This window comes from Amaranthus tricolor, chromosome 1 (assembly GCF_026212465.1).
Source record: "Amaranthus tricolor cultivar Red isolate AtriRed21 chromosome 1, ASM2621246v1, whole genome shotgun sequence".
NCBI lineage: Eukaryota > Viridiplantae > Streptophyta > Magnoliopsida > Caryophyllales > Amaranthaceae > Amaranthus > Amaranthus tricolor.
In genome coordinates, this window is record NC_080047.1 from 10,835,660 (window position 1) to 10,852,717 (window position 17,058).

General features: G+C 33.1%; 1 protein-coding gene across 2 annotated transcripts; it reads right to left on the bottom strand.

Annotated features, from left to right (window-relative positions):
• Positions 1-2,842: 2,842 nt before the first annotated feature.
• LOC130820398 (CMP-sialic acid transporter 4-like) lies at positions 2,843-14,271 on the bottom strand. Of its 2 annotated transcripts, XM_057685752.1 has the most exons (15): positions 13,997-14,269; positions 13,556-13,613; positions 13,396-13,441; positions 12,914-13,025; positions 12,499-12,578; positions 12,185-12,260; positions 11,990-12,090; positions 10,792-10,863; positions 8,729-8,777; positions 8,587-8,628; positions 8,331-8,452; positions 6,530-6,589; positions 3,806-3,854; positions 3,301-3,395; positions 2,843-3,200 (listed from the first exon to the last, which is right to left on the bottom strand). In XM_057685752.1, exons 1-15 carry the CDS (start codon positions 14,021-14,023, stop codon positions 3,149-3,151), a joined length of 1,041 nt encoding a protein of 346 aa, XP_057541735.1. In that variant the 5' UTR covers positions 14,024-14,269; the 3' UTR covers positions 2,843-3,148. The 2 variants fall into 2 exon arrangements, with proteins under 2 accessions (XP_057541735.1, XP_057541744.1); XM_057685761.1 differs by lacking the exon at positions 6,530-6,589 and having other exon boundaries at positions 13,997-14,271.
• Positions 14,272-17,058: the final 2,787 nt, after the last annotated feature.

Here is a 17,058-nt window from a genome sequence, read left to right on the forward strand (position 1 = left end):
AAAAAGTCTAGATCATCCATCCATAGGACTTTGTCCATCGAACATGCTATATGTTCACCATTAAGTGGAACTTCTTTAAAATTATAATTAATTTTATTAATAAATGAGATTAGAACACATAATTGCTAAGTTATAATACCAAGTAATAACTAACATAATCTAAAATATCACATGTTGTCTTGACATTCCTAACTACATTGGATAAAATCTATGTTAATCCTCATAATTTCAATCCAATTTCAAAGTGTTGATTTCATTTCATGTTAACGTGGACTTGAGTGCACAATCAAGTCATGCATATAGAGATGGTATCTCTTGAGAAGTTTAAGTGGGTGTTCAATGCATGAAGTTATGAGGCATTTAACAAGAGATTTAAACATGAGTATCATTTCTATGTTTAGACAATAACCCACCATTTTCTTTTAATCTCATCCACACATTTTAACTTTCTTTTTATTTCATTCACACAATTAAATTTATTCACTCTCTTCATTTATTACCATTATTCACCTTTTTTCTTAAAAACACCAACTTTCGCTTTAATGCAAATATAAGAGAGCAGAGAGTACTTGATTAATACTCTATGTAAGAATTACAATTCACAAATTTATAAGCTCATACTCCATGTCATTTTGAAATGAAGATACTAGGAATTTGGTAGAATTGCTCCTTAATATGAAAGTTAAATTTTATGTATTCCCTCTTTTCCTTTTGTTTTTATTTATCCACTTTAACTTTTTCTATTTTAAAAGAGAAAAAATTAAATTAAATCATATGAAATCTTATTAGATTTGTTTTGACGCAAAAGTTTAAATATACACTATTTTTTATGATGCATACTTAAAATATTAAGTCTTAAAATTTAATTTAAAAAAGTAAAGAAAAAACGGAGGGAATATGTGATTGAGTAGGATTAGCATTAACATTAAATAAAAGAATATATACTTTGTTAAGGAAGACCGGTCGTAAGGTTCATGGAAATTACTTTGTTCGTACTTCGTAGTCATCAATTAGACTTTAATATTGACCAGAAATAAATAAAGAATTGATAAATGGTTATAAAAAGGTAACGAATAACGGGTCACTTAAAACCACTTGAATTGTTAAATGCTGCAAAATTAATCATGGCTTCTTTTCGTTTCTTAATTAACCAACTTGATTTAGGTCAAATTAAATTAAAATGTCTTCGAAAATTGCCCTACAACTCATAATTAACGTGTAAGAGCTGGACAAATTAAATATGCATAAAGTTATGCTCCATTAAGCATTATTTTGAACATGATTTCATAAAAGCATATTTTAAACATCAAAATTACAGTTAATTACGTCAATTTGAGTCCATATATTGTCGGTCTTAGTTAGAATATAACATATAGTTGGTTAGAATATACTTTGTTTTATGTCTACTCAAAAGAATTATACATCATTAGTAAACCAACCACAATAATAAGTATATTTATTTTTAATTTTTGACTATTAGATACTTCATTTTCCCACGCTTTATTATAACCACCTTGACAACTAGTAGTATCTCGAGCAAAATATATTTCCTTTACTTATTTAGTTTTCTTAAGTTTTAGACAATTAAATAGCAACGTACTTACAGACATTGGTAAAAGTATTGGTGTTTGAGCCATCTAGCCATGTGTTGTTAATAAGGCCCTTGTGTAGAACATTAAAATTAGTTTACAAAGTAGTAAAACATATTACAAACCTCATATTTACAAGATATTTTAAATTTTCAATCAAAAAGTAGTTTAACAAACTATAACATTAAATTATACTCAAGAAATATTTTAATTTAGTAATATCATTAACATAATAATGTATCAAAATCATTTATGGTCGGCAATTGACGCCTCAAAATTATATATAGTTTTGGGTCCGACTGTTCTCCATGAGCTCTATATTGACCAGGTTATGACGTTCATGAGTCTTCAGTGAAGGCATATTGAGGCATTGATAAAAGATGTCGCAGGCAGCCTTAATACAATTTTACATCTTTTAAGAAAAGATTTCAATAAGAAACTTTTGAGCTCTCTAATTCGTCTTTCCATATACAAAAATCGTCCGGATTTATGTCAAACAACCAAGTCCAGGAGGCATGAGTCAATTCCATGCTTCAAAAATTGACTACTTTTTGCGATATAAGAATAACCTCTTTCAGTCTACCACACCGATCAAGTGCAAGATTTTTTTTAGGGAGATTTTACGTGATAATTCTGAGAAATTTTACATGGTAACCCTGAGGTATTGGATTTTCCATGTGGTAACTAAAGTTTTTTCTAAATCCAATGATAACCATGAAGTTTACCCAATTCATCCTCCATGACCTTTTTACCCAAAAACGTTAGTTTAGTAAGGATAACGATTGTTGTATGCCTATTTAACCCTTATACCAAATCTCATTGCATCAAAAGCTTATATTTCCTCCAAAACACAAATCCTAAGTTTTTCATCTTTCCCCCAATCACAATTTAGGGTTTATGTTTTTGGGAAAATATAAGCTTTTGATGCAAAAGGATTTGGTAAAAGGTTTAAATAGTTATACAACAATCGTTATCCTTACTAAATAAATGTTTTTTGGGTAAAAAGGCCATGGAGAATTAATTGAGTGAACCTCAGAGTTACCTCATGAATTTTAAAAAAATTTTAGTTACCACATGGAAAATCCAATATCCCAGGGTTCCCGCGTGAATTTTTTTTTTTATGATCACCACAAGAGGTGTATTTAAGATTGAGATGTTGAATAAGTAAACACAGTGGATAGTAGGCTTACTGATTAAGGGCACCTTGGTAGATAGTACATTAGGGAATACGAATGCGGTTCAAAGATCGAGTATAACCGCAACTAGTAAAAGCTTTTGAACCTGGCAAGATTTATTACCAATGAATCAACAAATTACAGCCATACATGGTAAATGAGGTATGCAACCTGTTTTTTAACATTGGCCAGTTACAAGAAGCATCGCTTTGGCGAAAATTGGCACCTTTCCTCTGATTTTGACAAATATTGGGACCAGAAGCACCACACATTACAGCCACTCAGGACAGTGTTAACAAGCCAGTTTATGTGATCCACGATATCATCCAAATCAAAGTTCTAGGCAGGTTATGTATGGGACCAAACCTTAAAGAAGAGTTGCCGTTATCTTTGCACCTTCCCATTTGAGTGCAAATAAACAGAGACGGACACAACACTGCAAAAACATATTGATTAGAAAGAATAATTCATCCACAGAAAAAAGAACAAAATGGTTCTATATATTTTTGAAATATAGCTAGTAGACAGTTACTTACGTGGCACCAAGGAAAAAGGCAAGGGATAGATTGAATCCAAACAGAAAAACTGAGACAACTGCTGTCAACAACATTGCTACCGAAGTGGAATATACCTGCAAAATGATATGCATAGCAAGCACTTTATAAAAAAATATACCTGAAGTGAAACAAGAAAGTAAAGTAACAAAGTTTGAGGCACAAGCATGAGGCATCGAGTGACAGAAAAGCAAAAGACATGATATCAATGAAATAACTGGTCTTATTGGTAATTGGGTTATCAGGAGGAAAATGTTTCACCCAAAATACCATTCTTTAACGTTTATTCCAATAAGCAATGCAGAAAAATTAAGATACAAGGACCATTTTCAACTCAGCATACCGACCACAGTCCGATCAGATAGATAAGTGAATGAATCAGGCCAGAGAATGGCTTTCAATACTTGACTATATACATCTCTCCTAGCTCCTCAAAGAAGTGCCTTAAATAAACATCACAATTCAAAAATGATACAGGAGACCTTACCTTAACAATGTTATCAGCAAATTTCATTACCATCGAGACAGCGATGCCACTGCAGAAACAAGATTGAATATTTAATAACTTCAGAAAAAGATAATTATAAATAGACCGAGTAAACAGTAGACAGAAAAGACAGACAAATCAAGAGAAGCAATAACTAAGTGTTCTACACACATTGCACAAAACACCTAATGCTATGCAAGGCATCATATACAAGCTTCACAGAATAGGAAATTCCATCAACGAAGAAGTAAAAGTATATCCACTTGGTACAAAAATGCATGTCCCACCATAGAGAAAAAATAAAGCCACATCGCATCGCATCAGCCGCGTTGTTAAGGTTTAAAAAACCACGTTTTGGATTGTATCAAGAGATATCTCATGCTTTTGACCGATATTTTGGTGTTACAATAACGGCGTCACTTCCGTTACAGCATCACCGTTCCGTACTGCAATAACGACCATCACCACATTTTTGCACTATGAGTCCCATTGGTCAACTTATAATTTTCTAGGGGTGTGATTGATGTATAAAAGTATACCCTGATTAGGATAAAAAGTTTGGTAAGCTCTCTTTCCTTAAAGAATATCCTCTTATAATGTTCAGGTAGAAAAAAGGCTTACAGATAAGAGGTGAAGGAATATTGAGAATAAAGCTCAAGTAAGAAGACAAAAGGTTATTGAGGGGTTGACAAAGAAGGAAAAAGCAAAATAGTAAACCGTATTGCTCAAGAGGTTTTGACGCAGATTCGTTGGAATTATAAGGACCAAGACATTGAAAAAGAGGCAAGAACCATTTAAGAAATTATCTTCCTACAACAATAAAAGATGGGAGAAAAATACATTGCAATTTCTGAAACATAGTTGTAGTAATCAAAAGCTAAGAAATTCTACTAATTTGACAAACTCCAGGAAGGCTGGACTGCTGGACTAGTATTTTCAAGAAGTCCCATTTTAGGCAGCATCTTGCAAAACAAATTGAGAAGTTAGGCCACCCGAATTCCACATCTGACATTGGTCATATGAACAAATCAGACCACATATGCCATTGTAATGCACATAAAGACCTAAAACAATGAACCCTAGAAAGATGCTATCCCAACATCTTTTTGTCCAAAATTCTTAACAGTCATCATCTACATTAATTTAAAAGAAACAATAACGGCTCATCAACTAGAGCTCAAGATCAAATCTTGTTAAGTATTGATGATGCATATATGATGACGCTTGATTAGTAACTTTTGTAACTACCAAGAAAATTAACACTTGACCCTAAGACAAGTGCAATTAAAAACAAACCAAGTTTTTTGTTGTGCCATCAAACCCAAACATCTACATCATGTGCTCCAGAAAGCTTTTGCACTGCCAAATATAAAATCTAACAGAATAATGCCAAAACCTTAATCCCAAAAGATTGGGATTGGCTACAAGATCTAATATATCAACTCCAATAGTCGTCCACATAGATTCTTCTTCTCCATTCAATTTGATTTTCTACCATCTCAATTTATAAGTCTAGATCCTTCATATCATATTCCAGTCATATCCTCCACGTCATATTTGGTCTTCTTCCCCTTTTTTTTGAGTCTCTCGAGCTCAAACTTTCTATCAACCTTACCTATTAGCAAATACCTCGTCTTTGCACATTCCTAAAGATTTGCAACTCCTAATTCCTAAACCCTTTCTTATATCTACGTTTTGAATTCTATCCCTCAAGGTATGCCCACTCATCCATCAAAACATTCGCATTTTGGTTACTCCCATCTTTTTACTATGATCCTTTCTAAAAGTCCAACGGTTTAATCCATATAGTGACGTTGGTCTAATGGTTGTTCAATAAAACTGCCTCTAATTTTAAGGGCACACCTCGATAATCGCTTCTCATTTTTTCCACCCACTACTCAATTTCCAAGGACAATTAAGAAACCTCAGCAACAAATGATTGAATGATTATTGACGGTCCATATAGGACATCATGCTGATTACCATCTGATTAAGGCCATATAAGTCAAAACATTAAAGCACCTTAATAGTCTACACCACGTCTCTCTCAAACTCATCTTTTAGAAAGCAACAAAAAGATGGGTGTAATAGAGGTGTGGATATTACGTAAAATATAGTTTACAAGGAATACAAATATTTGGTGGAATTTTGGAGTGATAAGACATGGGAGAACCACGTATGTTTATTACTTTGTTAGGCTGGTGTGTCGTCTACCGAAAGATCATCGAAAAACAGATTCATGAGCCAAAAACACAGGTATTGTAGAAATCAAGGGAGGCCAAACATAACTTAAAAATATAAGGAGACTTCAAATGATCTAAAAAAATGAGTTTGCAAGACAGCAAGAGTATATATAGCACTATGGGGATGATTAACTATGTGAACAGCCACAAAGATATGGTTCTTAATAGGTCTAATGCTTTGGCATTATTGTTCTTTTTTTGTCTCTCCAACTACTATCCGATATTCTAGTGTCATCCAAGATGAAGTTACCTACCTCAACCATAATGTGGATTTGCCCATGATTGAACAATTTATATAACATTCATTCCTCTCTCTCACTTTATGTAATCAGCTAGAAATGATGAAGCAAAAAAAGAAAACAACTCAGCATACCTCCACCAAGGCAAATTACCATAAAACAGAAAAGGTAGAAATCATATTCTATTTCTACTAAGTTATATGTCAACCAATAAAGTCCACATGTTATAGAAAAAAAATTACCTAAGTGCATGATTTACAATCATGAGTACAGTAATGAATGAGTAGCCATGGAAGAAACCCCTACAAAACCAAAAATGAAGGTAAATATGCAGTGCTACAATACATGCGAGCAACAATAGCATCCTAATGAACAGAATATGACAAATGATCATTTGCAACTATAATTGATATAACAATTGATACTGTAACAGTATAATTGCAAATGAACCTACAACAGCTATTAACAAAGTCAATCAAAACTTGGTCAAACCACATTTGAAAATTAACTAGCCCAATTAAATGTTTATTATTATTTAGCAAGCTTGTCTAACTAGTATAATTTAGTAATTGACTCATTTACACTCATGATCAATAGATTTATCTCATTTGAAATTGTTATCACACATTCAATCTCAGGGGATATCTCAACTTAAAAAATAGAGCATTTAAAAAAACTGAAGGCATAATTGTACAAAGAAAACCACATATTCAAATCAAGGGAATCAATTGTACATGAAATTGTTTTAGAAATTGTTTTACAGTTAAACAAAGTATGGATCCTGTTTTAGCAATCAGCACCACATCACACGTGACACGTAGAGCATCGACTTCCCTAAAGATTTCTTAAGTCCTTGAACTTGAATAGCATGAATCATAGCCCATTGATCAATATGTTTAATGCTTATTCAAAGCCAACTTGAGTAAATTAGAAGAACGAGTTCGGCTTGAACTAGCGATTCAAATCAGTTAAGCTTCAGCCAAACTGAAAACATATGAAACACTAAGCCAGCTAAGTCGAATAAGCTAATATTCAACTTGATTTGGCTCATTGACATCCCTAAGGAATAGCTACGTAAAACAAGCATTTTCATAATTCAGCAGCAATTAAAGATTTGATAACAATAGCTGCCACAGGGCTACGGCTCCCTTGAAATTACTCTCATCATGTGCCCTGTTACCACTTTTCACAAATGGCAGCCGCGAAACTGCAATTTATGCTTTATATTTTTAAAAATTCTATAACGTTACGCAAAGCCCCTTCACCACCCTTAAATTTAAAAATGACAAAAATTGTTAGTTCAAGGTTTAATATTTAGCCTGGAAATCCAGAAAATAAAGCAGATCACAATGCCAAACCAGGGTAGCAGAGCAGTGAAACAGGAATTGATTTCAAATTTCACCCAAACTTTGAAACACATAATACGAGATGCTACTGTATTCTTGCTCCTTAGTAGCTCTGCAATTGCAACTTACAAGCCCCATTTCTCGCCAACATCCGAAAAATAAAAGATGTCTAATAGAGTTCGAAATCCTGATACGAACCCAATCACCAGATACCACTAAAATATTCCATTAAAACCTTGACCCCTGCCATGAGCTTTGTCAACGCTATAGCTTCCCGCAGCCACAAACTCTAGATAGCCATCCATTTTCTAAATTGCTCAACTAAAACAGAGATGTACTCAAAACAATTCTAGTAAGAAGCACCCAAACTAGTATACATTCATGATATATAGCATTTCTACAAAAATTGTAAACACTAGCTTCATGTTTATCAGCTAGAAAGCAGCTATTTGCTAGTGTCCATGCAGTGTTTTCAATCCTTTACACATAAAGGCTAAAAGTGAGGAGTCTGATCACCCACTTATCATTCCATTGATAGGATCCCTGCCCCTCCCCTCCCCTCCCCTCCCCCCCCCCCCCCCTCTTTTCCAGTAAAGAAGAGTAATAACAAATGCATCCAACTTTTCAGAACATTGGGAAAATGGAAGCGGAGGAACATGATGACATATATTAAAAACAAATATTCAAAGACACATACTTGTTTGCAACTGCGTCAAAATCTTGAATCACTATTGCAATGGCATTAAAAATCATTCCAAAGACATATAAGTAGAAGTTCTGCACATTGATGTTTCTCTGAGGACGTTTTTTGATAATTGCCTGGGGATACAGAACAGCATCATCAGAGAAAATTTCAAGTCATTATGATTTTTTCCCTCTAAGAAGAAATGAAGATAGCTCCTGACACATTTGAAATTTAATAATTGCAATTCACAAGTTATTTCAGATGTTACCTCAGTGTATACCCCAGCAAACCCACTCAGAAGAGCCATGACCTACAACAAATAACTAGTTATTCCAAGAATGTTAACCCAAGATTCATATTTGATCTTAAATGAAAAGGAAACCTCTTGAAATAATTTTTATAATACTCACAATAGCCATAATCCAACCATACAGTGGAGTCTGAAGAACATGATCAGAGCTGCAAGGATGAAAAGAATGCTGCTATTAAGCAGGGAACAAATATAGCTATTAGAAGTTGGGGAATATGAACTGCCAAAATTTACAGAGGATATCTTTTTTTTTTCATTAAAGGTAGATTCATAAATAAGAATTAGAAGCAACATATACACTAGAAAATTAATTAGTAATTGAATTGCACATCTTAAGCTGCTGCATGTGGAAGTTCTTAAGAGAAGCGACAACATTGATTTCTGAAGGTACCAAATCGAAGAAATAGTAGATCCAAGAGACCAGTTGTGACAACATAAGACATTATTTTTACGTTTTCAGTGCTTAGAGAGTATGACCTTTAATTGAAATTTGTGACGTACTTGGGTCCTACGCAGATGATGGATGACCAAATTAGAGAACCAGCCTCTGTTAAAATCACCTATAGTTAAGGTATCTTCACTTTGCCTCTCCAATGTCCCTAGAGTTATAGGTTACTTGATTAACATTTTCCTAAACTATTTCAGGTTGCCGCACTCATTCCTCTCCAGAAGCCTACTTGGTCTTTTTGTTGTTTTATTATTTCCTACAATTATTATCGTCATCATTTTCTTACTAGCATTAATATAGAAATAACAATCATAATTATACTATAATAATTCTCCAATTAAGAATTTTCCACATATACTTTTAGTCTACTCCGTATAGTTTCTGTTATTGTTTTTATTATTTCGTCTATATATTATTACTATTATTCTTGATAGCATTTACCGTAACGATAACAATGATGATTACACTAAAATGATTCTCCAACTAATCTTCGTATACATACATCATTTTTATTTTACATATTACTGTTCTGAAAAAGTTGTTCTAGACTTGCTGAGTAACAATGCCAATACTTTTTATGCCTACAGAAAAACTTAAGAAAAGTGGAATCTAATCGAAGAATGGGGCTGCAATGCATATAAGGGTGTTAAAATTTCATCCCACAAGGACTATTTAAGCTTATATAGAAAGGTGACAGTTCTCTGCTTCCTTGTTCCTCGTATTTTTCCTTTTTGGTATTCTAATTCCAAATCTATTCTAGTATGAAATTAAACAATATTTAGATTCAAGAGCATCTTTTATACTAACCAGAATCCTCTAGCCATCACATAAAAGAGATAAGGATAAGATGAATTTATTTGCCAAACATAATAAGTTACTTTTTAACTCACTTCCCCTCCCTCATTACCATTCATTTACATTGCTGCATCATGCCACTTGCCCAGAAAGACAGAAACCAGATCATGGCTGTCGATTACAAGTGTACAGTCCCAACAGGCGAAGCATTCATCATAGTAGTTTGGTGGAATAGCCAATTTTTTCTCTGTGGTTTGATGAAAGGCAACAATTGCTTAAACAACCAGATAAATAAAAGTTGGAGCAGAGAGTCATTTGAGTTTCAAGAATTTGAATGGTCCAAATTTCCATCTATGATATCACCATCATCATAAGTTTTCATGGAGGATATTAAATATTTTTTCTTGAATCAGGCTGACGAAGCCCAATGTAATTCTTATTGTTTGATAAAGGATATCAATTTTTTTCTTGAAGGCTGGATGTATCCGAATATCCTTCCGTTGGTCACTCTTTCTTTTTCATTCTTCCTTAAGGGGAGAGGAAGAGAGTGACACAGTAGTTCACTCTCTCCTCTGTTATGGTACATTTTGGGGGGCGTATTACCAAGGATAGTACCATCCTCGCAACAATTGAAGTTATATTGGAGAAACATACCTATACATCTAAGGCAGAAGCAAACTCATACAAGCAATTCTTTTTCCTAGTCAATAAATTGTCTTCATACTGTTCTGGTCAATGCAGGTCTTTGATTAGCATACACTCTGACAAAGCATATATTCCAGACCTCTTGTTGCTTTCAAAACACAAGAGTCTATAGCTATTTTGTTATTAAACTGAACAGAATACTATCAACACTTTATATAATCAACCGAATTAGCAAGGCATTATAGATATCATCAACGAATTAAGAGCCATCTTACTTGGAATTAAGCTGAGCTGTGGTACACCCAGCACACAGTAGAATGAAAGCTGCCCACTGGATCTCGCTTAACCTGAACAATTCCGCAATTAGAATGGTAAAATTACTAAAAAATTTATGAATAGCATCGAAGATTGAAAATATTGTGTTATCAGCAAATCTAAATAGTAAGTTCTTTAACAGCAGAAATAGCCAAAATAGAACAGTAAAAGTGAAAAGACACACGCTATAAAATATTTTCATGTCCCTTGACACAATAATAACCTCGGCTTGTCAGTGATACTTACACTATGTTTAGATAACAATTTAGAGAGAAAAAAAAAAGAAAGGGAAGGGTAAGGGGGGAAGGGAAAGGAGTGTTAGAGAAATGGAAGAAAATTAACTCTTATTTGTTTAAGAGGAAAGGAAAGGGAAGGGAAAGAAAGGGAGATGAAAGTTTTCCCTCTAAGTTTTTCCTACTTTGGAGAGATGGAGACCTTAAGAAAAATCATTCATCTAATCTCTCTGAATCCCTTCCCTCAAATTTTGTTATCCAAACAAGAAATCCTTCTTCCCTCCACATCCTTCCCGTTCTTTTCCCTCCATTTCCTTCCATCTAAACACACCCTTAGTGAATGACTTGTTGCCCTTCACTGTTTTAGTGTAACTTAAGTTTACATAACTTTCCAATGAGATTTATGATTTATCACACTTCCATTCAATAAACTGCTCAATACAACAGAAATCCTAATTTCTCAATAACCAAGAATATGTTTAGTTCATCAGATTTTTGTAGACCTATCTGAATTATAAGCTTTCCCTTAAAAATGTAAAAATACAGTAAACCAAATATACACCACATATAACCCCCAATGCGCGGACACATAGACTCATTATGACTTCAATGATTTTCACCAAAAAGTAACAGTTAACCATCTTTAGTAAATGGGTAGACGCATAGACTTATTATGTTGCATTACAAATCAGTAAGAATAGCTCTATTAGGTATACCTGGAGATATCTATATTTCTACATTTCAAGGTAATTGTGAGACCTTCTGAAATAGTTGAATCTTGAAAAACAAATCAAAACTAAATGAAGTTTAATTAAAATGTAATATATATTTCCTAAAACTTTCAGAACATTAAGTCGAACCAAACATGCATTTTATTCTCAATAGTATATATGGTATTGAGAATCAGTAACATAACAACACTCACTTTTTCTTTAGAATGATGCGATAGAGAACACCGGTACTGATTATATTGAAGTTTTTCAATATCTGATATCCTGGAGCATCCACGTATGCAAAGATATAATACTGCTCAAGTCAAATGAAGAACTGGTGAGAAACCGAAGAGGTCTATCTTCATTATAAAGGAAGAAAAAAGGGATTGCCTAAGAATGGAAGCAACCTGGAGCAAGTTCTTAACAAGATATAGTGCTGCAGGAATGGGATATACAATTATTTCATCTACTGTAGTGCTTAACCTGATACATAAACGTATACAGTCATTGAATCAATATCACAAATACAGGTGGATACTAAATGAATACATCTATGATCAAAATTCAATCAACAATCGATAAATGAGAATATCAGTAAGGATGAACTATTTTACCTCTAGTAGTAATAAAGTAGATAATCCATGAATAAGCAACTTCTAAAGCACAAAATTGTAAGATATTTGATAGAAGATAGTCATAAAATTTTTTAATCAACACTAACCTGTTATCATCATTTACACCTTCATTTCTCCAGATTTTCGACAAGGCTGCGAGTGATAATGCACATTTTAAAGTTTCAACCTGATTGTGAAAAATATGGCAGACATTACAATGTCAGATTTAATAACAAATAACGAATTTACCCCAATATCAAAAAGGTTCTACAATAGTCAGAGAAATGATTTTCTAGAATAATATGATAATGCATTGTCTTATGAATGTAGATCTGAGGGTAAAGCATTGGCCACATGGGTACGGAACATTTTACCTCTTTCGTAAGAATCACATTCAATATCCCAGACCAATAGTACTCAAGATCAAACTTAAGAAACAAAGCAACGAGCACAAAAAGGGAATGCTGTCATGGACTATAATGCCATAAACTGATAAACTTGCTACTTTAAAATTATACTTACCAAAAAATTTGCCGTTGTGACACTGTATTCGTATTTCCCCGCTCTTTTTGACCAGACAATAAGTATAGCTTGTGAACTCGTAAGTATAGTCAGCGCAAGCGTAACCATGGACCTATTTTCATCATACGAACGCCAATTTAACTCTAAAATCCAATATGTAACTATTATTTTAAGTTCCACAATTTTTATCAACAATTAAGAGGGTGTTTGATTAGGAGGAAAACTAAGGTATGAAAAAGGCTTCGCTGTAAATATTTTGCTCCAATTGAAAGAAAACCTTATTTCATCCACTGTCTCATTTCTAATGTCTCCTTTTATCTCTTGTTTAGTTTATAATTTTTCATCAAACTAAACAAAGAAAAATTATATTTTGCTTACATTTTCTATTGAAAAACGCTTTTCATTGAAAAATATTTTGGTCAATCAAACACCCCTAAGATGCAATGTTAAAAACAGCACAATTTAAAAGAGCATTAACATACTTGCGTTTCCATTGAGACTTTCCACCAGATAATCCACCCACAGCAGCTAAATTAATCATCATATTAAGTAATATTAGTCAAAATCATAAAAAATTTTGAATTAAACACACTAAACTCCAGTAAATGGCTAGTTCTCATATTAAATTCGGGCGTAAAATACCTGAATTAAGTTTTCCTCGTAAGCTTTCTAGGTCACCCGCAGACTTTTCCTCTTCATCCTTAAACAAGATTTGAAGTTTTTTTTTTTCAAATCATCTGTTAACTTAGTTAACAGCAATCAAACAACAAAGCATTGCATCTAAAAAAATAAACTGTTCCGCAAAGAGAATGGTTAAATTGAACAAAGATCAAATGATTGCAAAACTAAAACATCTCCAGCAATCACGGCATGACTAAATTCCTTCATAAATTGATAATGCAACTATAGAGATTTGAACTGTTCACTAATAAACCAAGCTAATCAATCACACAACCTAAAATGAGAAGAAATGACTTCTGGACTGGAGAAATCGGTCATTGATGAACGAAACAAGATTTTTGAGGTCAATAAGAAAACTCCATACGTATGAACAAAATTAAGAGGTGAAGGAGAGAAAAAAACCTGATCCTTGATCTTGCGGTACTCCATTTGCGAAGATCAAATCGAATGCGCGAAGATTAGTCGAAAGAGATTTCAATCAGTGTACAGTGTGAGTGATGTGGATAATGCAACTGGGTTTGTTCGGTTTCGTGTCTGAACAAGCCAGAATCAGGAGGCAATCGAATTTTGGAGATCTGTTTGTTTCAAGTTTCGAATCCAGAACTGCTTTTTTTGGCTTTAACGCCTTGTCGGCGTAAGCGTTGGGTATTTGAGTAATATCGGTTGTGGCCTTGTGGACTGTGGTGTAGGCAAGGGGCATTGGTGTCGTTTAACACTAAAATCAAACCAAATCAAAACTTTAATTTTCAAATCAGATTGGATCGTTAAATTATCAATTGGATCTGACCAAATCATCCTACCACGGTCTAGTATGTTCTAGTCTACGTTTTTTTATTTTTTTTCCAAATTAATACATGCGTTTATGCAAATATATTTTGCACCTATAATCACCAAATAATCTTCATTTTGTAATTAGTTGATCGCATCAACATTATTCAAGTATATATTACTATAAAAATAACTACATCTCGAAATATCTAGGTGGCAGCCTATTTTAAATAAAAAAATTATGGTTTTCGATCATCAGTACAGTTTGTTGTCTTGTCTGGTTTGAAAAATAAAAATTAAGGACAAATCGAAAATCGTAATTTTTCAAAAAAAAAAAAGAAAAAATTTTTTAGACTGTAAATCAGACCAGATACTAAAATTACGGTTTGATTTGATTTAATTTAGACCAAACTTTTATTCGACCTTAAATATGATGGTTAAAATTTCGAATGTTTTTCATGGCATTTGAGCCTATTGATAACCTAAAACTAAAATTTTACATATAAATTAACTTTTAAAATCGGATTGAACCACATGGTGAGTAAACTTTATGCAACTCGTGGTGGAAATATGAAAATTGAAGACTAGTAGAATAAAAAATTTAAACACTCTTACAACAAAACTAAAGTCCTATGTCCTTATTTAAAAAATATGTTTTGGTTTTTAACATTGCTCAAAACTAGACACTTTTCCCAAAATATTGTTGATAAAAAAATAAGAACACAATTCAAGAGATGGAACTCTACTATAGACTCTAAGTGCGCCATATATGTGAGTCATCATCGGGCCATTCGGGCCATTCGGGCCATTCGGGCTTGTATGTATGGTTACCAAGTCATCTATAAGATGAGAAAGTAAAAAATGTTAAGCGATGTACAAATAAGAAACAAAATTATTGAATACAATAGCACATGTTTTATCTATCGATCGAGTGCCTTCCGATATTATGTCGCCTCAAAAGATAAACTCGTAACCAACGATGAACAAATACACTCATCAATTATCAATAGTTACAATATTAGACAATTATTAAAAATTTATAGATGATTTATGAATACTTGACTCAAGAGGGTCTAACCTAGACCCATGTTGTGTTCCAACAATCGGTACTAAGCTTTCACAAAAATCTTAAGTTGAATCAAAGAGGCAAACTCTTGGCCAATCACAAACATCTTATGATGCTACTGATGTGCACAATTTTAAGTCATCTAAGCATTGATCAACCTTTCATCAACTTTATCAATGTGAATCCACTCTTGTGAACGTGCACCTTCTCTTATAGCCAAATAAACTTTTTCGGGATCTAAATCCACCTGAACATCTCCTTCTACTAGTAAGTCAACCTCATTTAGGTCTAAACTACCTAAATGAATACTAGATTGTGTGCTGAAGTTTATTCTTAGTTGCAAGCTAAGACTTGAATTCATCAAGTCTATAATATTCAAACTACCCACCACATTACACTCTTCAGAATTCTTATCAACATACACCTCTGATCCATAGCTGTGTCAGTGTTTTGTAACAAAAAAATACAAATAGCATTACTCGACTTATCATGTTCAATTGGAACAGGCAAATATTCCCCAACTAACGGATATCTCATCACCAATTTAAACTCGTGAGTACTTGAATCACGCCCAATCATATTATAAACCTTACTCATAAACTCCTCAAGCCTAGTTCTTGATTAAGAATCATAATGATTTTCAATCCTTCTTTATACACCATATATAATTCATTGTGATACATTTCACCCTCCGATTGAGTAGAATAGTACATTGTGTAATATTCATTCTGCAATGTAAATTATCTTAATAAATAGAGTAAGAACAACCTTATTTTGAAGCAAAATCAAGAACATATTCATTTGACCATTTCATCGAACACTTAACACGTAAAACATAATCTAGCTCAAAAACAACAAAATTAAGCTAAATTCTACCCTCCTATACTTTAAAACATGTACAACATCAACAACACAATTCCTTGCTACATAAGTATTGCTAAAACAGCTAAAAAATCCAGCTTAAAAACAACTACCAACTGCACCTAAAAAAATCTTCAATTTAACTTTTAAAAAAATAGTGAACAATAACTGAAAATGGATGTTTAGGAAGATTTGAGGATGACAAAGACAATTTTTATCCTTGAATTCTACCTTTAAATGTCCAAAAATATCGTTATGAGGAGAAAAAATGAGAAAGAAAGTTTTAAAAATGGTGAAATGAAGTTTTTGTCATCTTACATATCTGATTCAACGTGAAACACCACATGACTTAGTAGCTTGCAGAGCTTTTCAAATGTGACCCGACTCGAAAATTCGATATGAATCGAAAGTAAACCGACCCGAAAATTTGTTCATTTTTTAGGTTTAGCTAACCGACATCACCCGAACCGAAGTTGTATGCGAACCGCTTTACAACCGAAAATGGGAAAACTGAACCCGATCTGTGGCTGATTTTGTAACCGACATATAACCATTAACCGAGATTACCCGAACCTAGTAATAATCGAACTCAATTCGGCTAAAACCAACTTAACCCGAACGAATTTTGAATCTAACTGCTGTAAACCTGAACCAATTTTTAACATAGAAGTATGATCGACTCATATTCAATCATCTTATTAGTTAATCTAATAAAGTGATTGATATTTTATAAGTTGAATTTTATAAATACATGATTTCATATATTTAG